This window comes from Microchirus variegatus (assembly GCF_963457635.1).
Source record: "Microchirus variegatus genome assembly, chromosome: 1".
NCBI classification, from domain to species: domain Eukaryota; kingdom Metazoa; phylum Chordata; class Actinopteri; order Pleuronectiformes; family Soleidae; genus Microchirus; species Microchirus variegatus.
The window spans coordinates 36,503,613-36,527,080 of record NC_139802.1 but is presented as its reverse complement, the minus strand read 5'-3'; the positions used below and the strand labels follow the sequence as shown (position 1 = coordinate 36,527,080).

The 23,468-nt window shown below is 41.8% G+C and overlaps 1 protein-coding gene across 1 annotated transcript in view; it reads left to right on the top strand.

Annotated features, from left to right (window-relative positions):
* garnl3 (GTPase activating Rap/RanGAP domain like 3) overlaps positions 1–23,468 on the top strand; it is a gene marked incomplete at both ends in the record, with an annotated part of 81,027 nt that overhangs the window by 25,092 nt on the left and 32,467 nt on the right. The window contains 3 exons of the mRNA XM_083894387.1: positions 3,615–3,684; positions 18,935–19,009; positions 20,666–20,765. Coding sequence (XP_083750513.1) covers positions 3,615–3,684; positions 18,935–19,009; positions 20,666–20,765 — 245 coding nt within the window. The remainder of the gene's footprint in view (positions 1–3,614; positions 3,685–18,934; positions 19,010–20,665; positions 20,766–23,468) is intronic.

The window sequence follows — 23,468 nt, the reverse complement described above, 5'->3', positions numbered from 1 at the left end:
GGTGTGGTGCACAGCGAGGTGAATGGTTTTTGATGGTAAGGTCCAGTGTTTATTTTGATTTCGGTTTAGTGATAGTCTAATGACAAAAAGTCACATTTTAGCCATTTTAATTTTAATTACATGTTTGTTTCAATTTGGAGATAGTGATAATTTAAAATCCACAGTCATCGGGCCATGCACGGTTGGTGTAGTGGTTCGTGAACTGTCAGAACAAGGGCCTTCTTGCATGTTCTCCACCTGTGCGTGCGTGGGTTTTCTCCGGGTTTCCAGTTTCCTGCAACATGCAATATAGGGATTAGGGGTGAGGTAAATTGGAGACTCTGGACAATCTGGCAATGTGTCCACGGTGTGACCCAGTCTGTTGCCCTATGTCAGCTGAGATTGACACAGCTCCCCCCTCATGTGGAGGATAAAGCAGTAGAAAATGGATAGATAGATAGATCCATAATTATTATCAGCTTTAGTGGTTTGTTTCAGTTTGAACAGCTGAGCTGATAAAATAGTGAGAGTGTGTGTCTTTACTGAACCTTTGCATGGATTTCTGGACGACTCTTTGTGCTTTTTCTGTTTGACTTTGTCTCCACGTGGTTTACACAGAGTTTTGTCTTCTGTAACGTCAGACGTGAAATGTTGTCACTCCTCTTTCCGCCGACATCGAGATTGATCCACCTCACCCCCTGTACCTCGCACAAGATTAGTCTGATTGGATCACTTCTGGTTATTCCATCTCTTCTGATTGATTCTCTCCCCAGTTTGCCCCGCCTTAACATTTTCGTCTCATTTTTATTTTAATTAAAGGTGCATGATGTAATAAATGTAAAGCAACTGGCCATAAAAATCCTACTAATATGTCACAGAGACTCAGGAATAATGTTCATATAACAAACTGAACTCACCAACAACAACAGTGCAGCCAAAATATTTGCATTAAAAAATTTATTTTGCAGACTGCAAATCATGTTTATGTTTTCAAATCATATTTTGGCATGTGACACCACGTACTGCCATCTACCAATCATTGCAGTCAGTAGAGTCTCAGCTGCCGAGCAACAACGGGTTGCCAGTTACGTCAGAAAACGAAACCTAAAAGACCTCTGTATTTTGAATTTGAATGTAGTAACCGGTTTTGGCCACATTCTTACATATGGCACCTTTAACGTCTCGTTTTTGTCGGTGAAAAGTGGGTCGTTGACGAAATGGTAAGGCCATGGTGTGAATAGTTTTTCTGACAATATGTTTTTGTTTATTTTGTTGTTTGTTGACACAATTGAATTAATTGGCACAGTTGTTCTGAAACTTTTTATACCAAGTACCATCTTAGAAAATATTGAGCTCTCAAACACAGTGGTGTATATCGTCAGAGTAAAGTCTTTTCACAGGAGGCAGATTTTTATTCCCCATAAGATCATTTACTCTCTCATATACAGTAGAACAGTATTTCAGATTTTCCTCGCGTACCACTGGTGGTCCACGTACCACAGTTTGAGAATCCTGGGGGAACCGTAGCATATCCAACTGCAGGTTTTTGGAATTGTGACTATATAAACAATAATAATGATGCTCAATGGAAAACAATAATACAATAATAAATATGCACATTCCACTCGAAAGTACTCAGCAATGAGGAGTGCAATGCGCGGCCAAAAGCCCATAAAATCTTTATATCTCACTTATTATAATGTCAGAGGCTGTTTGTTTAAAACGATGAAATGGGGGGGGAAACAAAAAGTTTGTTGTTTGTAACTGGTTGCTTCAGAGTTGTACCTTCAGACATGAGAGCGGTCAATAAATCAATAAAAACATACATACATACATTTGGCTCTGCAGCACTCGGGTCACAAACACCATCGGCTGCCACACTGATGACATCATTTCTGCTCCGTCCTTTTGCACAGTGTGTATATTTATTTATATATATATATATATATATATATATATATATATATATATATATATATATATTGTAAATTAGACAATGGATGCTTTATTGGTGTTATCCCAGACTAGACAAATCAATTTAATGCCAGCATGTGTTCACAAGATTTTATGCTTTTTAAAGTGCTATGAAATGAGAAACCGGCGAGGGCGACGCTTTTCTGTCGGACCAATCAGCCGACTGTCATGGGTCTAGCTCCACCCGTACAGTACCGTACCACTACTTTGGTGGGGGAGAGTACTGAACTCTTCGAGTACTACTCCACATTATGTACTACTACCGAGTGTTGATCAACTCACTGTCGCTGCACTGAGTCTCCAGCAAAGATCTGGTCGGGTCCTTTAGGCTTGATTACATCATGGAGGATGTGTTCAAAGAAAAGGAGCAACTGCTGTTCCCCTTTGCTTCCTGGTTTCTAGTCTAATATCATCTTTATAACCTCACTATAATAATATGGGTGTTGTTTAAAGAAACATAATCTCTGCACTGTAAACATCATGAGAGAAAAATGTGCATTCATTAGTCTAGCCTCGCAAAAGGAATGGTGCGATTAACCGGGCGGTTTAATCAGAACAGATAGAAGCAGAAATTGTTGGATCAACAAGTTGGATGACACAGTGGTGTGTGGAGTTTGCATGTTCTCCCCCATGTGTGTGTGGGTTTTTGCTGACATGCTGGTTTTTATTTTCGGGGGTTAAATGGAGACTCTTGCTCCCACTGCGACCCTCAAAAAGATTCAGAGAGCAGTATAGATGATGGATGGATTGCAGCAAGTTGCTTTTACTATTTTTAGCAGCAATGGTGCATATTTGCACATGTTTGAGCAACACGTGAGCTTTGTGGTCTGTGTTTAAAGTGTGCACTGAGTTATTGGTGTGGTTTCTCCGTGTTTCCAAGCCCAAGTCCTGTGTCCTGACCTTAAAAATTTAAATTACAGACAAAAAAAGAAACGAAAATACCAAACATCATACACAGGTTATATGTGTATTCCCACTAAGTAGTAAAAAAAAAGAGATTTTTGTGTTCAAATTGATTTTATTTTGTTTTGTTTCTACTGTTACTATTTTTATACCATGTTTATTTTTCTACCGTTTCTATTGGTTTAATGCCAGAGAAAAGCAGTCTTGATTTTGTGAGATTGTGTTTCTAATTCACGACAGTACAATTTGAACCCTAAATATTGAAATACCCCTGATGCTCATTGTAAAAGAAAAGCCTTGTTATTGTTGTGCGTTTCTGTCCGATGTGTGTGTTTTATACTTAATAGCAATCATATTAACTCTGTGTGTGCATTTTACTATTTGACCAGCAGTCAGCTCTCCCAGCCAGACGCCATCTATCGCTTGGGTTTAATTTAATCAGGAACCGCATCTCAATCAGAACTGGGTTGGCCGCCACTCCCATCCAGTCACCATGCCTCTGCTGTCCCTGCCAAACACAGACACAGTCGGTCGCAGAGGAACGAAAAGGAGAGAGAAAGAAAGACAGAAAGTGCACAGTATGACTTAGCATCCATTGTGTCAATGAACAAGAAGACAAAGTCAGATCAAGGGACTTGAGAAAAGCAGATGCTGCAGCTGCCCCTTATGTATGAGTCACGTTACAGTCGATGTATGTTTATGTGTGGTGTGTTGCAGGATGAGTCGACCATGTGTCTGACCATGTGTTTGTTTAACAGCTCTGCCTCGGAGGACCTGGGCTGCAGACGTGGAGACTTCAGCAGGAAACACTATGGCTCGGTCGAGCTGGTGAGTCCCCACCCACAATGCTCTCATCTGTTTGTTGCTCCTTTTCTGTGTCGCGGGGCGTCTTTGTCTCCCCATCCTTTCACTCTCTTTCCTCATCCTCCTCCTTCTGTCTGTGTGTGGTGCCTTGCCACTCTCACTCTCACTGTCTTCCCATCTTTTTGCTGTTGGCATGGGTGGTCAGCAGCAGCGGGGGGGGGGGGGGGGGGGGGGGGGCTGATGAGTTGTGACGTACAGTACTGGGTGTGGTCCACTGATGTGCTTTGCCAGCTTGGATCGCAGCGAGGGGCGGTCCGCTCACAGTGACGCCCTGTTCGTCCTCCAGAATTAGTTTTGGGTTGATACGGCTGATGAAAGAACTGCTGCACGCTGTGTGTGTCTTTGGTTGGTGACCAATCTGTTGAGTCATTGTGAGCTGTGTCTGTACATCCTGATAGCCCAGAGGGACAGGAAGTCCCAAGTAGATTCGCACTGAGATCGTACTTCCTTCCAGAGACATATGATGGTGTTGTTGCACGAGGGACGCAAACGCGTCGCGTTTGACAGATAAGGTTGGCGGAGAAACCACATGCCACCTATCAGCGCGAGCAGACTGACAGACACAGAACTGCTGTGTGTGTGTGTGAGGGACGTTTTTTTTTTTTCTACAGAAAAGGAGAACCAGCAGCAAATGTTGTGGTGGATGTACGACGGGTTGTTGACTTGTTGCTGCACTAAGCTCTCTGTGAGCCGTCATGGATGTAGATCAGGGGTCTCAAACTGGCCCTCCATGCGGCCCCCCACTTACATGCAGCCCCCCACTCAATAACATTATAATGAAAACATGGCCCACAACCTCACCGTCTTTTAAACACAGTGTGTAGCTGAGGCACAGCTGCCAGCGAAGTGATAGAATATAATATATGTTTGCTAGCAATATTTTTATAACAGTAATAATAAGACATTTGGTCATAATTATCCCATTATTAAATATACCATGTACAACATTCAATTACATATATAAATACACTTGTTAGGGCCCGAGCCACGAATGGCAGTGGCCAAAACGGCTCCTGGCACAAATTTTAATTACAGTTGTCCACACTTTTATTTATGTAATTTAAAATAAATGTCTGTTTTTGATATTAAAACTTAATTTTGCATCATAAATAGTATTATTAAGTATGCATGTGATATGATGCAGTATTGTGAGCAGTTGTAAACCCCCCCCCCCCCCCCCCACACACACACTTTTCGTTCTCTAGACCGGTCCCCCTCTTGACCACAATAGATGCGCATTGACCCCCCAGGTCATTTGAGTTTGAGACCCCTGATGTAGATACTCAGAAAACATTTGTGGATTCATATTGTACATGAGCAGAGAGTAAAGAGATCATCTCACGTGCACTCATGATGACTAAAATTGTTGTCAAAGCCTAATAACTTAAGTCCTAAGTAATTAGTCGGAAAGCTAATCAGCAGTTGCGCTCACCTCTTATGATACTGTCTGTATAAGAAAAGTGATACTAAATGAACTAAAATGAACAATGGTATGTTGACATAACATTTACCTGACAATGAGAGGATGGTGAAATGAACTAATGAAACTTGAGTGAATATAATTTATGTGCAGTTTGAATAATTACGAATAAGGAGAATGGAGTTTGTTGATTTTGTCTAGTTGACCTTTATTTCACCAAATATTTGATCCTTTTTAATTGTTTGCCTCCCGTTATCATCATTAATTGATTAAAGGATTTGTAGGGTGGCGTGAAGCACTGAATTGCTCAATCTCATATCAGAAGCTGGTGTCACACTAATGTCACATACTAAAATATGTAATTTAAAGGTCCCACATTATGCAAAATAAATGTTTTAATCATTTAAATATTTGGGACTCTGGAGGTCCTATCAGTCAGCAAAGTGTGAAAAAAGATGACTCACTCATGTTATTGTGGTCCTCCTCAATCTAAGTAAAGGAGATAAAACACACAATGTTGACTTTCACGCTTACTGGGACGTCACAATGCGCTAAATTCCTGGACTTGTTGTCTCGTGGAGCTCCGCTTTGTCCCTAAAAACGCGAAAGTGATGACGAGGGCAATGGTATCCTAAAACCGTAAGTCCGCGAAAAGTTCTATTCTTGGCTCCACAGTGCAGCACAGAGTTCTACACAAACTTCCACCCTCAGAGGGTTTATCTGTCCAGTGGATACATGTTATATATGACGGTAAATGTGACTGCTGGAGCCTGCAAATGATCACTTTTCCAAATGCTGACTGCTGTTAGCTCCCAGTAGCCTCTGTGGCTGATGTCATTTCCTGTCCCTTAAGTTTCGTTTTACTTACTTACTACTTGCTTTTAGATTTGTTTGTAAGTTTGACCAGAGTGAAGTTTTTGTTTTGCTATAAAGCACAAATGTCAGCTTTTTGTCAGTCACTAACTGCAAATAAATTTACTTAATATCCTCATCAGAGACGTGTCAGTGCAGGTTTACTGACATTAAAGGTCAACTTTAGCATTTGGCAAGTGGTCACTGCAGTCCCACCCTATCCATGTCTATCAACTTCCCTCATCCCGACTTTTAGTCGAAGTTCAGCAGCTTTTTAAGTCTGATTTTGTTCAATATTTCTGACATTTAGCAGCTCTCTGCTAGTATCCCACGTGCTATTGTGTGAACAGTGTTGGGTGGCGTTGCGGCCTTTGGCGATCTTTTATCAGTCTGCTGGTGCCAGCGTACTGTTCCGTGCCGCCGTTTGTTGAGGCAGCAGCAGCAGCATCGGCGCCAGCGACACAAAACCGACTCAACAAACTGATTAAGAAGCCTGGCTCTGTGATCGGCTGCAAGCCGGAAACATTTGAGGCTGTGGTGGAGAGCAGAACGCTGAACAAACTGTTATCCATCATGGATAATCCTGACCACCCTCTCCCACCACACACTGGACAGACAGCAGAGCTCTTTCTTCAGCAGACTGTTACTGCTCCGCTGTAGGAGGAAACGCTGCGAAAGATCTTTCCTGCCTCAAGCCATCACACGATATAATAACTCATCTCTGTCTGACAGATAGAACTCAGGACAATCTGCACTTTAACCCCGTTTAAATCCCAGTCTTACTACTGTTCGACTGCACTGCTATTTTTTGCATGTATTTACATTAAATATTCCTAAATTCCTACATATTCTACACTCTTAGAAATAAGGGTTCCAAAAGGCTCCTTCTGCAAGGGCTGAGGTTCTACCTGGAATCATTTGCTTCTGGAAAAACCCTTTCCTGAAGAAAGGGGTTTTGGTAACACTAATGGTTCCAGTAAGAACCATTTTGATCCAGAGAACCCTTTAAAACCCCTTTCATGAATAAAGGGTTTTAAAAGGGTTTTTGGTGGAACCCTCCAAAAAGGGCTCTCCTATGGACAAACCGAGGAACCTTATGTGGTTCTACTTAGCACTTTTATTGCTTAGCGTCTATCTATCTATCTATCTATCTATCTATCTATCTATCTATCTATCTATCTATCTATCTATCTGTCTATCTGTCTATCTGTCTATCTGTCTGTCTGTCTGTCTGTCTGTCTGTCTGTCTGTCTGTCTGTCTGTCTATCTATCTATCTATCTATCTATCTATCTATCTGCACTCTTAGAAATAAGGGATCCAAAAGGGTTCTTCTGCAAGGGCTGAGGTTCTACCTGGAACCATTTGCTTCTGGAAAAACCCTTTCCCGAAGAAAGGGTTTTTCAATGGTTCTTGGTAACACTAATGGTTCCAGTAAGAACCATTTTGATCCAGAGAACCTTTAAAACCCCTTTCATGAATAAAGGGTTTTATAAAAGGTTATAAAAAAGGTTCTACCTGGAGCCAAAAAGGGTTCTCCTATGAGGACAAGCCTAAGAACCTTATATGGTTCTACTTAGCACTTTTATTTCTAAGAGTGTATCTATCTATCTCTCAGTGAAGCCAGTATTTTAATAGAACATGTTCCCTTAATCTTTGATGACACGTGGCGGTCATTAAAAGTCATAACATCATACATTTCTTACATACAGCACCATTACTGTGAACTCCTCACCAGCTCAGGATGCTGTGGAATATCAATGTACTCATTAGCTCAGAACACGTTGTATCACAAGGTGAGTTCTCTTGAAGGAAAGTACTCGTGGAGAATCGGTGATAATGTGCTCACGTGTGTGACTTTGCCCGACTGTAGCCAGAGGAAGACGTTTAATTCCCTCAATACACCGAGGCCTAAGAAAAATTAAAAATCAATAACCTGCCGCCACTGCTGACACACACACACACACACACACACACACACACACACACACACACACACACACACACACACACACACACACACATACACAATGCTCCTCTGCATTCATAGAGATAAACAAATCTATCCCCCTTTCTCTGTCTTGTCTTCTTGACACAGTGACAACTCCACGGTTCACTTTCAGAAACTCAAGTGCCGGAGCTGAAGCTGACAACAATTAAAGTCGTTTAATCCTGACACAACCGCTGAGCGTGTGCTGCTGTGGTTTTATTCCCCCCACACGTGAATTGAATTGTCTTCTCTTGATGAAGGCGGGGGCCGGGTGTTAAAGTGATGTGCGCTGACTGTTTCTGAGGCTGTGTTGTTGTTGTTGTTGTTGTTGTTGTGCCACACAGGAAAGTAAGAAAAAAACACTATGATGCTGCTGTGCGTGTGCTGTGTGTGTGTGTGTGTGTGTGTGTTCGCTGGGCTTCGGTCTCAGCTTTGTGTTGTTTGGTGTGCAATAGTTCACAGCAATGACTGCGACTGTCACACAGTGTGTGTGTTGTGTGTGTGTGTGTGTGTGTGTTAATGGGTTAGCTGTCAGTTTGCACAGGGGCTGGTGAGCAGACGGCTCCACTCCCACCTGCTCACCAGTGTTACTGTCACTGCCTCAGAGGCTTTTGACTGCACCATCACACTGAGTTTATTCCCACTCTCAGCGTGGGTGCATCTCATTGTGTGTGTGTGTGTGTGTGTGTGTGTGTGTGTGTGTGTGTGTGTGTGTGTGTGTGTGTGTGTGTGTGTGTGTGTGTGTGTGTGTGTGTGTGTGTGTGTGTGTGTGTGTGTGTGTGTGTGTGTGTCACTCTGTGTTCCTGTTTCTTTTTTGTCATAAAAGCCAGGCTATGTATCTTTTGCAAGTGGACATTATAAGACAATGGCAACGCTTCAATGCAGTATTTACATAAGAGCACATAGTTGAAAAGTGTAGTACTTCAGCATGGCTCAAACAGCAATATCTGTTGTTCTTTGTTGTCTTTATTTTAAACAAACTGTTGCTGCTTTTCCTGATAATAGAGCCAGTGATTTTGACCTGATACCCATTTTGACCTGATACCCAGAAAAGAAGGGTTCCAAAAGGGTCCTGCTACAAGGGCTGAGGTTCTACCTGGAACAATTTGCTTCTGAAAAAACCCTTTCTCGATGAAATTTGATCCAGGGAGATGAAGTTGTCACTCATTAAGTGCATTACCATGCATGTTAAAAGTCTGATTTTAGTCAGACTAAGACAATAATTTGGTTTTCTTAATATCATGTATTAAAATCGAGCTTGTAAGTGCTTAGTCGGACTGGAGTCGGACCAAAATGTCATCCCTCTTTAACCCGGAAGTAGAAGGAGACAACGTATATAAACTACAGTACTGTTGCCAGAAATAATACGGCACAGCAACCACGAGAGCCATGCTCGGTCTAACTTGTATTTGCGATTTACTTCATCTCATCGTCCATCTCGCCATCTGCTGTTTGATTTTATGTGATGTAAAGGTCAACAGGAAACCCATTCAATATTCACTTGCTTATAGAGAGCTACAGCGCCACCTACGAAGGTGGAGTCAGACGTATGGCCAATAAATATATTTTCTACTCTGCATGTATACCGAGACTTGGTCTGTCTTAGTCTGACTATGGCCTAAGCTTGATTGATGAACTGTGCATTAAATCCTATAGCTGCAGGTCTTAAATAAACCATGATGTCAGTTTTGTATTATGTCCCATTTAAATGAAGACAAAGCACAGCACATACTAGTGGACACCAGTGTGGTTGACAGCTGGTATCACACAGTGGGTGCCTGGCTGCAGGTGACGTTTGTGAATTCAGCTTTTCATCTAATTTCGAATGATTGTACCATTTCTTTTGTTTCACAAAATGATATAGCTGCCCTTTAAGTCATTAAACCAATCACGACTCTTGCTAACTTGATTGCGTTTGGAATGCTTTATCGTGCATTATCTCTCGGTATGATCTCTTGGTATGCAGGATCATGTCTGCGCGCTAGGCGTTAATGTCCTGTAAATTCTTTGTCATATACCGTCTAGATTAGAGGAATCGCTGCGTTTCTAATTATAACGCATGTCACGTACACCCTAATAATACCAGTGTGGAGCACCAATCCCTGTTAAAGTAATCAAAACAAGCTCAAAGTGGGTGCTTATCCAAACATCCTGATAGATTAAACTCTCTCCCTGTGTCGTCTCTCAGTCCGTCCCTCCTGCGCGTGTCTCTCTGATACACAGCTAATCACCTAATGAGACAGCAGATGCTTTTCGCCCTGCTGCTGCTGCTGCTGCTGCTATGTTCTGGTATCCCAGGCTTCACTGCAGCATTTGCCCCTGTCTTTCTTGGAGGGCCTTCCCGTAGCTGCTGCACCAGAGCAGCACGTCTCTGTGGCCCCCCCGTGCCTTCAGTGCCGCTCATTAGATTGGTCATAGGCGGCGTTGCTGTCGTACAAATGGGCAGATATTGATGTGGTGCCATCGTCTCCGTGGCTGGACTTGTCTTAGTAACAGGCAACATTAATGCTAATCAGGTGCAGTCAATGACTGAATGGCAAACAGGCGTGTTACAGATGTCGGCCGCTGATTTACATTTTTACCTCTGATGTTTCCCTTGACAGGTAGTTGTTGTTGCTTGTCAACAATGATATATCATGCATTAAACATTGCTAGTTAGTGTTGCAGGAATGTTCCATGACGTGAAAGCGCTTTTCATAGGGATGCTGTGCAGATATTAGTGCGGTTCTTCACAGTTTCACACATCTAATCACATATTTCTCTTATTCATCCGAATGTTTACACTACATCCGATTCATCAGGTTCATTCATGTGCATTAACAAGATGAGACTGTTGAATATTTTTCGAGCAAATCCACCAGGAATAAAGTGAACAGTCTTTCCCTCCAAAACCTGACATAGCCAGTGCCAAAGAACAGAATTTGTTATGATTAAAAACATGAGGGGGTGAGTTGGTATTAGGCTTTTCAGTTGAGCACATTTGTAGGTTTCTATGCGGCATGGAATGTTTTTGTCAGTACTACAGCAACAGAGAGGAGGCTGAATGAAGAATAGGTGTAGTGGCACAGCCAATAGGAACACATCCCCCCCCATCTCTCTCTGGGCTGCTGATTGGTCAAAGCCTCTTGTCCAGTTACAGATTTAGTTGTGAAACAGAGCCCAGAGAAGCTGTACGAGCCATTCCCAAACATTCCCACCCACATCATGTGCTGTATCCCACTCACTTTGTCTGCCCCCTCCTTTTTTTTACTCGCTCTTCATCTCCTTAATTCTTCCATGTCTCATTTCTCGTCCTTCTTTCATATCTTCTCTCTCGCTGTGCACCTGCCTCTCTTCACCCCCCCCCCCCCCCGCCCTCCTCATCCTCTGCCACTTCCTCTCCCGTGTCGCCGCCCACGCCTCCGTGTTCTCTGCCCTCCCTGCAAGGATCGTGAGTGTGCATTAACAGGCCCACTGATGAGATCAATTATCTATCAGCATTCACAAAAGTATTGATTTAATACCTCAAAACACACACACACACACAGTCATTTTCTCTGCAGTGCAGTGCTCCTTTGTCTTGTGGGCCTTGGGGAAATGGGACGCTCTCTGAGTACGCAGTGAGCTTGATTGTGTTTGTGGAATGTTCAAGTCATGCCCTAAAAATTGGGAGCTGTTTAAGTGTTGCATTGGGAGAGAGAGTGTGCATATGTGTGTGTTCCATCTATTATGGAGCTAACCTCTCTTCCCAGGGGCTTACGCAACATGGAGATGGGCTATTATTCTTTTATCATTTGGCTTTTTGTTGACATTACATTGCTCTTTGCCTCTACTCCCCGCCAGCCTCATCCGTCATTCTTTCCCCCTCTCTCTTTACATCCGATGCCCTCTCTTTTGCCCCGTCCCCTGCGCTGACGCTTTATGGGTTGTTTGTTAAAGTGTCAAAGCGTAACAGGCTCCCCCCCCCCTTCTTCTCCCGTGTTTCCTCTCATCTGCCTCGCCACAGCCCACAGGGAACGGTCGGAGTGTGGCGTTGCACTTCTTTGCACCTCTTCTGTTATATGATTTAGAAGCAGTGGCTGTGTAATGCATATATGTGCGTGTGTGTGTGTATGCCCTCGCATGCACACACACACACTCTGTCTTTCCTGTCTCCTGACAATTTCCTTAACAAAAAAAAACAGCCTGTTCTCAGACAGTCGCACAAACACTTAACTAAACGTTCCGTTTAGCGCAAAATGTCACGCATCTTTTTCCTCGCGCGCAGACATAATAACGAGGGCGGGCGCATCGGTCTGCCTGAACACTGCATCGGTTTCCCCCTCAATTATCCACCGATTGGACAGTTAATGTTGCAGGAGGCGAGAGAAATAGAGGGAGAAGGAGGCCTGTCGCTCTCCCATTGACTTTACATTTTCTGCACGTGCACACGCGGATCTCGACCGGATCGCAGAGCTCATTCTTCGCTCACACTTAAACACATGCAAACGCAAGCACTTACCGCCAACGCCGGGAAGCGTGCACAAGATATATGTTTGTTTTTTCCGGGCGCCGTTAATATGCATATGAAAGGAGAGGAGGCCGTATTTTCTGCAGCTTCTTCTAAGACACCAATTACTGCACAGAAACCCTGTCGTTTATCAGGGCTTCACACCTGCAGTAAACACGCTTGGCTCTCAACCTCTGGATTGTGTTATCTCATTATATATAGATATACACCTCAGGGGGGCGGGGAGGGGGACGCAGCCCATGGATTATTTGTGTGCATGTAAGGAGTGAAATCAATATGACAATAATAGGAATAGTCTTACAATATTGATTGTTTTTGACAGTTCAGCAGCCTGACCTGTGTTAACATCGTTATGTTGACACTTTTTAAAGGTCCCATATTATATCCTATTTCTCCAAGTTAAACTAGTTCCCTGGTCAAAATACCGTAAGGATGAAGCACCACAGCAGTTAAATCACCCTGCCAAAACAGCCCTGTTCAACGCTCTGTTTAGTACACTGTAAAAAAAGAAAACTCAAAATTTCAAGGCAACTTGATGCAATCAATTTTTGAGTTTACAGCCTAACAAAAGATCTCGAGTTTGTGTAAAAGTTCCATCAACTAATATTATTTTGTTAGACAAACTTGTAAGTTAGAGTTGTGCCAACTCAAAATTCCCCCCCCAAATTGTTTTAATATTTTTTTTTACATTATCTGAACAAGATTAGTTTACCCAACTGAAAAGAGAATTTTGAGTTTGACAACTCTAACTTACAAGTTTGTCTAAAAAAAATAATATTAGTTGATGGAACAAAGCGTTAGTAAAATGAAACTTAAGGGACAGGAAATGACATAAGCCACAGAGGCTACTGGGAGCTAACAGCAGTTAGCATTCGGAAAACTGATCATTTTCAGGCTCTAGCAGGCACATTTACCATCATATATAACATGTATCCACTGGACAGATAAATCCTCTGAGGCTGGAAGTTTGTGTAGAACTCTGTGCTGCACTGTGGAGCCAAGAATAGAACTTTTCGCGGACTTCCGGTTTTCGGATACCGTTGCCCTCACCAGCCAGCACTCTAGTGTTTTTTACAGACAAAGCGGAGCTCCGCGAGACAACAATTACAGGAATTTAGTGCATTGTGACGTCCCAATTAGCGCGGAAGTCAACATCGCATGTTTTATCTCCTGTACTTAGACTGAGGAGGACCACAAAAACATGAGTGAGTCATCTTTTTTCACACTTTAACGACTGGTAGGACCTCCAGAGTCCCAAATATAAGGATTTAAATGATTAAAAAGTTGATTTTGCATAATGTGGGACCTTCAATGTAAAAAGTAAGATGATATACATCATACAAAATAGCACATTACAACAGACCTTAATCCTTTCATTTCTTTTCATATCATGTTCTTTCTTATCACATCAATTGATTGTCAAATATTTCAATGTCAATTAATGGTTGTTTTTTCAAGCCAATATTAGCCAATATATCAGTTTTCAGCTACTGAGGACGTGTACTCTTTCTCAGCATTGGTCAGAAGAAGAAAAATTAAATAATGAAAATAAGAAATTCATGCATATACGTGGCTGACCGTTTGACACTGTAAGATAATAGTTTCTCACACGATAGCGAGTGCTCTTTTCAATTCTGATTAATATGCCAGCTTTAATAAACTGGTTATAACACTTTATTAAAATGCCAGTTATGTTAGCCAATTCATTATGACAGAGACATCAGCTCAGAGACACCAAGTTTAAAACAGTCACCTTTATTAAAATCCAAAAAAAAAACCAGACAAGGACAGGTCGAAGACAAGGTCAGGTTGTGGGGGATGTGGTCGGCAGAACGTCAGGCTATCCCGGCTTATTGTAAATCCAAGTCGGTCAAAAACAAGCACTGGGGAAAGCAAAGTAGACCTTCTGACAGAGAAAGGCTGGAAACATGGTGTATACTTGATATTGAGTGTGGGATTAGAAAGGAAAGTGAGAAGACTGAAAGAGGAAGCAAGAGTTGGAGCTTCTGCTGAGTGACGGCAAATGAATGAATGGATCATTTGTGGGGGAAAAACTGAATCTTTTCATGTGAGAAGTAAGAAATAGCTAATAACGGTTGGATATTTAGTATGATGTCATTTGAATACGGTAGAAAGAATTGTGCTGTTTAATTCATCCAAAAAGCAAAGCTATGTCTGGTCTCTTTCAGATGTAGTATTTTTTGATTCATGCTCCTCATCCAAGTGCAGCAGTGAGTATTGCACACCGCATTTAATTCCGCACGAGTAATAAAGTCAATGTGACAGTAATTAATAATTTTATACAGCGAGTGAAGCTGTTGCCGTTTATCCTCACTTACACACAGGATTGTTTTAAATGGACTTTAACCCTCTCTCTCATCATTACACTCTGTGATGTGATCTAATGAGGATCTGAAGCAGGGCACGCACCCACTTCACAAACTGATAAACACTGTGCTCTGTTCAGTCAGCAGCCATTCCCAGAATGGTTTTATTTACCTGGTGTGTATAGTATATAGTGTATACTCTAACTAACTCAATGTCACGTCAAGTTTTGCCTGGAATAACGAGTGTGTGGCTCACGGCGAGTGTATGATACAGCATTTATCTGAACTGAGCTAAGAATGCGAAGAAAATGATGCATGATATTTGATATGCCGATATCTCAGGAGTCCCTGGACCATTAAACAATGCAAATATGCTTTCCTTGCACCCAACAGCAGAGGTCATTTAGTCTCTTCTGTCATGAAACAAGCATAATATTTTTCATACCCATGTCTTAGCAGATGTAGATATACGTTTTCATCATCCATCCATCTTGTACCACTTTATCCTCCACATGAGCGTCGCATACTGAACTCACCAACAACAACAGCACAGCCAAAATATTTGCATTAAAAACAAATATTTTGCAGACTGCAAATCATGTTTATGTTTTGAATTCATGTTTTGGCTTGTGGCGCCACCTACCGCCGTCTACCAATCATTGCAGTCAGTAGAGTCTCAGCTGCCGAGCAACCACGGGTTGCCAGTTACGTCAGAAAACGAAACCTAAAAGACCTCGGGATTTCGGATTTGAATGTAGTAACCGTTTTTGGCCACATTCTTAGATATCGCACCTTTAATAATGAATATAATCCCTTTTTCTGTTGTTTTATTGTACCTGCACACATCATAGAGGTCACTAATGTAGGCTTCATCTCTGTGAACCCTCCTGTCCTTATTCAGATCCTTCAGAGCACTTGAATCTGAATATTTTAAGGGCCGTGTGCAGGATTACGCAGCCGTGCCAGAACTCTTCAACTTAAAGCTCCCATATTTCTCCAAGTTAAACTAGTTTTCTGGTGTCCTAATGAACATGTCTGTGACATGCTTTGGTCAAAATACCATAAGGATGAAGCACCACAGCAGTTCAATCACCCTGCCAAAACAGCCCTGTTCAGAATGCTCGGTTTAGTCGTATCTCTTTAGGTCTACTTTAAAAAAGGTGGACCTAAAGTGCTTAAAAAAGCATTTGGAAAAGTGATCATTTGCAGGCTCTAGCAGGCACATTGTTGTCATATATAACATGTATCCACTGGACAAATCCTGGAAGTTTGTGTAGAACTCTGTGCTGCACTGTGGAGCCAAGAATTGCAGATTATTTTGCATAATGTGGGACCTTTAGAATGTCGACCCAACAGAGAGACAGGAGCAAAAAGAGAGTAGCAGTCAAGTAGGTCAAAGAGCACAGGGCAAAGATGCAGAGAAAAGAGGCAACAAGCAAAAGATCATCCTGGGAGGGCAGACTCTGTTTGGTTGCCTGGCAACAAAACGTCACATCATGCTCCAGTGTTGACAGTGTTGAACAGGAAATGAGGACGTGAATAGTAATATAGTGGAGTGGGTGTTTCAGGCATGTCAATGAGGGTAAGAAGAACAACAGCAGCAACTAAACTCTTGAATCATCTTTGTGTTCAGAGACAAATTCTTTCAACTTCTGAGACATCAGCTTTTCTAAAAAAAATAAAAATAAATATGTATTGACTCACGTTTTCCTCTGACTCTGCAGCATCTGTGTGATTACATTTGCGGTGTATATCTGCTGCATAAGAGAAGAAGGTGAAAGAAATAGGTAAACATTCGGGTAAAGTTAGTCGTCTTTCTTCTCAAGAGTGAGATGAGATAACTAATTATGGAGTTACATAAACCAGGTAATTGTTCTAGCCGTAAAAACCACAAACACTGGAAACGGTGACTTGTCTCCGTTCAAAGGTTAAACATAATGAAGAGATCCTCGCGTCTTAATGAGGCCTTAGTTTGTGTTAAATGTTAAAGAGGCAACACACAGCTGTTCCTGTTGGGTAACAGTCGTAAAGACGCAGGTACTTTTCTGTCGGAGCAGGTGTTGTGTGTCAAAATAGTGAAAACAAGGCTCATATGGGATCAATGTTGACGGTGTTTATTTATCACCATTACACTGTGCAATCAGTTTTAACAAGATTTTAAGTAGGGACGCACGATATTGGACTTTTTGTCGATAAATCGGGAGTGTTTTTTTGTTTTCCTTTTACCCAACTGGAGAGGTCATTTCGTCGCTTCTGTTGTGAAAATAGCATAATATTTTTCATACTGATGTCACAGCAGATGTGTATATAAAATATCTTTATTTTGCAAAATAAGTAAGTGTACAAAAATAAGAGCTGTAGGGGGCGGTAGCGTAGACGTCAAGGAGGTAGAAGCTTATTCAGACCTGCTGTTTTAGTCTTTAGTCAAATCGGCAGATCTCGGCGTGTCTAATAATCCAATATTGTGCCGATACTTTTGTGCGTTGAGGTTGTCTAGCAACTTTTTCGGAAAAGAGCTCCTGTCAAAGCTAACACAGCGGTGATGGTGTGTGTGTGTGTGTGTGTGTGTGTGTGTGTGTGTGTGTGTGTATGTGGCTTAAGGCAAGCACGACACACAACGTTCAGCTGAGGCTTGTTAGATAGGGAATTAAATTTAAGTCCTCGTGGTGATGGATGTTACAGATTTGTTCGTACCCTTGCAGAATATTAAAACAATGTTTCATTCTCCCCCCCCCCCAAAAAAAGTTATATAATCAAATTAATTTAATGAAAATTCAATGTTGATAAGCTGCAAATTATCTCAGGGAATATTTGGTCTTTTGGTCTGATGACATATGCATTTTGTCACATCAGGGCCATGTTCATGGACAGGAAAATGAGGCCTTCAAAGAAAAACACGCCATACCTACGGTGGAACGCACTTGGTTATGTTTTGAGGATGCTCCTGATGTGGTTCTTTGAATCTGTGTAGGCCACAATTAAAAGATTAGCCTCAGAAGCAAAGAATACTGTGCGCAGTGTCAGAAAGCTCAGTCAAGAAACGGTGAAAACGACCCAAAACACACAGCTTAAAAAAGCCACTCAAAAAACTGGACTATTCTGACAGGATCCTCTATATTAGTTATGTCTTAATCCTGTTGAACTTCGAAGAAAAGACCTGAAAATAACAGTGTGGAGAAGTCACCATTCAAACCTAAGACGACTAGAGCAGAAGAGTGGGCCAAACTACCTGTTCTGCAGAAACAGAAGTGTCGTTTTGGAGTTACCGAGGTCGTTCGTTTGGCAGTGATGGCTCCTAATGGTTGTGCAATAAAAACGTCTTCCATCATATTTGTCCATTCCATTTTATTTTAAAATATTTAGTTGTGTGTTAAACATGGAATTAACGACGATGGGAGGCCAATAACTTTTGACAGATATTTCCGAGAAGTAATCTTCAGGGAGGCTAAATTTCATGCCAATCAGTGTAATCGTTTTGAAGATATCTCCGTCTCAACGCCTCAAGGCGAAATGGTTGTTTTGACTTTCATCCTTTTTGTGTTACATGGGGAAGGATTTGTTAAAGCCACGGAGAAAACATGCACCACCTGTTCCGATCAGGCTCTTTGTGAGGCAGCCAGAGAGAGCACAGCAAAACATGTCGACCGTTTAAGTTGTTGTACCAATTCATCTTAGTTGTATATAATCGCGCAGACGACATTCTGTTTTCCCTGCTCTCTTGCTCCCCCACTATCATTAACTGTCCCATTTCGCCCTCATAACGTCTCCTCTCCAATGCTGTACCAGGGAGACGTGAGTCAGCGAGAGACAGGTAATTGGAGTGATAAGTAGAGGGTGGCAGACATGAGAGAATAAGGAACAAAAAAAAACAAAAGCATCTTTAAAGCAAAAGGGAATTGGACAAATCATCAGACTGAGTAATCATTGTTCATCAAAGAGTGGAGACTCTGATAATCCAAAGAAGAAGGACTCAGGCCACTGGTTTCACATTCACAGGTGCTGTGTCTGCCACGTTGATGACGATAGGCATCGCTAATTTTTTTTTTTTCCCTCTGAACTGCTTATTATCGTCTGACACACGAGTCATGATTTGTCGTCATTTCAAACGTGTCTGTGTCTTTCTCTGTCTCCCTCTCAGCTGATTTCCAGTGACGCAGATGGGGCCATTCAGAGGGCAGGGCGCTTCAGGGTGGAGAATGGCTCATCAGATGAGGTACGCAATATAGAATAATACACTTTTGTGCACACATGCTCATACCCATTCACGCAGCCCTATCTCATCCTTGGCAACCTCAGCAAATTATAATTAGCCCATTATTATTATTTAAGTTGTAAAGGATGCATGGTGTGGTTTTTGTTGTGTGTGTTTTTTTTTTTACCTGAAATATTATCATTTTAATTGACTAGTGCAGTGCCCGTAGGAAGTATGTATTCCTATAGTGGGAGCAGAAAAAGATTGTTCAGTTATGGTAAAGGCTAACATAACACAAACACTGTGCAACCTCATTAGGCACAACGCAAATGTTTTAATTTTTGATTAGCATTAGCGTAGATAGCTGTTGTGACTGTCAGCCACACTAATGCTAATGATAATCATAGCCTCGTCGCTAGCTTACCTTTGGAAACATGTTCGCCAAGTTAGCCGCAAAGTAGTAGCATGCTAGTGCAAAAAATTTGCTACGCTAATACTAACATTTGCGTTGTGCCTCATGTAACATGTAGCATGCTAATGCTAAATAAATATATGCTTGCGTATTGGTGAATGGACACCGACTTCGTCGTTTCAGTATAACACCATGTTCTGCGGTGAACCGTGTGCAAATGTCTCACCCACCGTGAGGACAGCCTCTTCACTCCCACCTCCCCGCTCCAGACAGCACAGCTGCTGCTGATGAGCCACTGCATGCCTGGTGTAGCGTGATAAATCAGCGAAAACTTAAATTACTCCAAAAAAATGTGAAAATCAAGGATGCACACCATCGGGCCATGCTCAACCCATATCCATAGTCCAAAGATCTGACTAACGGTCAGCGAGATATGCCTGTCACAGACAGACAGACACAACTTGCTTTATAGAAGGATAAATTAAGCAAAATTTACGATAACATACTGTGTACAAAACTTTTATGATGTTGTTTTTCTTGCATATTTTTACCGATTCAAAGTGAGGAGGCTTTGTTCAAAAACATATTTGTGTTCAGAATAAGCACTTAAAAGTGATTTTTACCAGAAGTTTTATTGTCAAAACTCAGTGTTTTAAACCGGTGTTTCTCAATCCTGCTCCAGTGCACCTGATTCTAATGATCAGCAGAAACCTGGTAAGGAGCCATTAATGTGAATCAGGTGTGCTGGAGCAGGGAAACATCTAAAACATGCAGGGCAGAGGGGCCTGAGGACCGGGATTCAGAAACACTGGTTTAGAAAAATAAAACAGAGATTGAAAACCTGATTTTATAAAGTAAAGTGCTCTATGCCTACAGAAATGGTAGTCAGTGTGATAAAGTACTGTTATTTTACTCAAAGAGAGTGATGTGTATGCACTACGTAGTTATTGCATGTTGTATTATACTGCTGAACTGAACAAAGGATTAACTGATGGTGATGTAGTATGGCTAAAGCGATGAAGACTCGATAGATTCTCACATCATCATGTTGCACGTCTATTACAATCCTCTTTCTGAAGTTCCTACTCTTTGTCTTGTATCTTTGCAAGGTTCGAGTGTTCTGTCACAAAATCTTCCCGGATTATTTACATCATGACACAACACTGAAAAAATGTATCTGTATCTGATTGCCTCGCTGTGTATTGTAATCAGTGATGATGACAGTGTGGTGTTTTTGTGTGTGTGTGTGTGTGCGTGACAAGCAGACTTCAGACTACACTCCAGGAACCTGGAGGAGAACTGATGTCCATCTGGAGAATCCCGAGTACCACACCAGATGGTTCTTTAAATACTTCCTGGGAAAAGGTCAGTGCTGCTGATGCTGTGTTGCATAAAAGTTAGTGTGAGATAGAAAAACACAACATTTAGGTGGTGAGGGACAGTTAGAGCATGTAAACTGACAGTCAGATGCTGCAGAAAAAGAACACCCTCTGAATGTATTCCCAGGTTTAAGGGGGGGGATGCGACTTATCTTGTGATGTCAGCCTCGTCCTCGTGCAGCACTGCTCTTTATTCAAGACCAAAACTAGTTAGCATCCATCCATATTCCCAATGAGAGTCTCAACTACAATATAATTCCATAGAGCACCGAGGGAGGAAGTCTGTGGAGGACTCAGCCTCAAGATAACAAATTTAGGCGCTTGCACTTAGCTCTACCACTGGTGTGCGCATTCACGTGAAGGCGTAAGGTGTCTCGATGCTCGATGAGGTAGAGAGGTAGGGTATAGAGTATGAGCGAAGTAATTTTTTTCAAATGGAGGGGTGAGGGGAGATTAGTCCCAGATTAAACATTTGCATGGAACCTAATGGTGCACTGAAGTCAGTATTTCCAAAATGAGGGGACATTCCTTCATTCCATTCCATTTTTATCCATGGACACAATGCTACGTTGTTTGTGTATGTAAAATACCATGTAGAGCTTTGGCTATTCAACTAAAAAATTTCCAGAGGGCCAGCTTTTCTGAAGGCTGTCCAGCCAGTGGGCCGGTCAACCCCTGTACTACTATTTTGTGTTGCATGTACAGTAAACGGATACAAACAGATACAAAATGTTATAATTTATTTAGCACTAGTTTTGTGCAAAAAAGGTAAGAAACAAAATCACCAACATTCAGGTACAATACAATTTGCGTATAGTGCAAAAAGGTTACAGCTACAGTATCACCAATAATTTGGGGATAACAGTCACAATTGGCTCTTACAAAATTAGAGGTAACAATATAAGCAACATTAAGGTGCAATGGCCACAATAGGCTATTTTTGCAGAAATATAAGTAACAGTACCAATAATATTCAGGTACAACTGCTACAGTTGGCTCATAGTGCAAAATATCCGGGTACATACATAGGCTGCAGACAATTACAGCTGTACGAGTATTTGCCAAAAAAGGACGCAAAGTGTCGCAAAGTGTCGCAAAGTGCCAGAAATAGGCAAAGCTATGGTTTCATTGGCTTTTTAATAATACATTCATTATTTATGGTTTAATGGGCTGCGGGCCGGTCCAAATTGTTTGAAGGGCTGGTTCTGGCCCCCGGGCCTTAAGTTGAATAGCCTTGATGTAGTAGAGCTTTGTTATTGACTGGTTTTGCTATTAATGGCAAGCCCCGAGAATTTTGTTTCCGGAGGTTATGTCACTGCCAGTTCCGACCTTCAACTTCTGACTAAATGAAATGGATCCTAATTAGTCTCATTTACACTCAGTACCATAAAGTGGTCCACCAGTTTTTCCATGCATTGAAGATGCCTGCACATGTTGAATCTCTGACACAAAGATGACGGGATCATGTGATGGCGTATGAACTTGTTGGGAAGTAGTGTGGCGTCATTTGTTTTTGTGTTGTCTCATTTGGTTTGCAAATGGCAACATGCTGTTGTGATCCATTGGTGCACACAATAAAATGAGCAAACAAAAGACAACACTTGGGATAACTTGAACAAATATTTCCTTCCTGACTCCAATATTTCATCGGGGGTTTGCCCCCAAAGCAGTGACACTAAAGCAGATGATGTCACTAAAAGGTGACCAAAGTAGAAATTCAGATGACTCAAACAGTGGTACGTGTACTACAAGTGGTACTTGGAGGAACATCAGAAATACTGTCATACTCTGTATACAAAGGTATGTGACTGGAGTGCATTGAATATTAAATTAAAAATATATCTAATAAATTAAATAATACTAATAATTCGCATTACCTTAGTTGTTGCTCTACCAGTGTCTGAAGTATATGTGAGGAAGAGGAAGATGAGAGGGCAAATTTTCCTATTGGTAATAAATCTGCCTCTGTATTGTAACGTCAGTGATAATAGTGTTTTTTTGAAAGCTCATTATTTTCTCAGCTGGCACTTGGTATATAAAAAAAAGTTCTAGCTCATATAAATTTACCGCTCAGCAAAACTCAACATTTGTCTCATCTTTTTTTTTAACATATTTTAATGTCGAAATGATCTAACAGATGCCAGAGATTGCACATATATTGGTCACCTGTTCCTTCACCTTTCTCACCTTCATTATTGCATCACCACTGACACCCAGCCTGTTCCCTGACTCACAGAAGAGATGGCAGAGCTGTGTGTTGTGCATCGGAAGCTCAGTGTTTCACGTTTCCTCACTGTGACATAAATCAAGGAAGAATGCCTTCAGCTGAAAGGCTGAGATAAAGCTTAGAGCCTCAAGACACACGGAGGTACTCGTGAAGCAAAGTTTGTCGGCAACAAGTCGGCGAGAGTTAGAAAAGGGAACGCTGCTCAGGCCAGGGTCACTTTCTAATCACTACTATACAGCATGGGCAGTTTAAAGTGAACTGTGCCTCCAGAAATGTTGGCTCAACCTGTTTGGACTGCAGCTGAGCCATCTGTGTCTCACAGCCGGAGCAGAGCTGACTGCATCACGCAACACAATGCATTGTGAAATAGAGGCCAATTACTCCAACAGGAAAAATGCGCTGACGAATGCACACAAAGACTTTAAATCTGAATTTTGTCATGGAAAAAAAAAAAAAATTGTA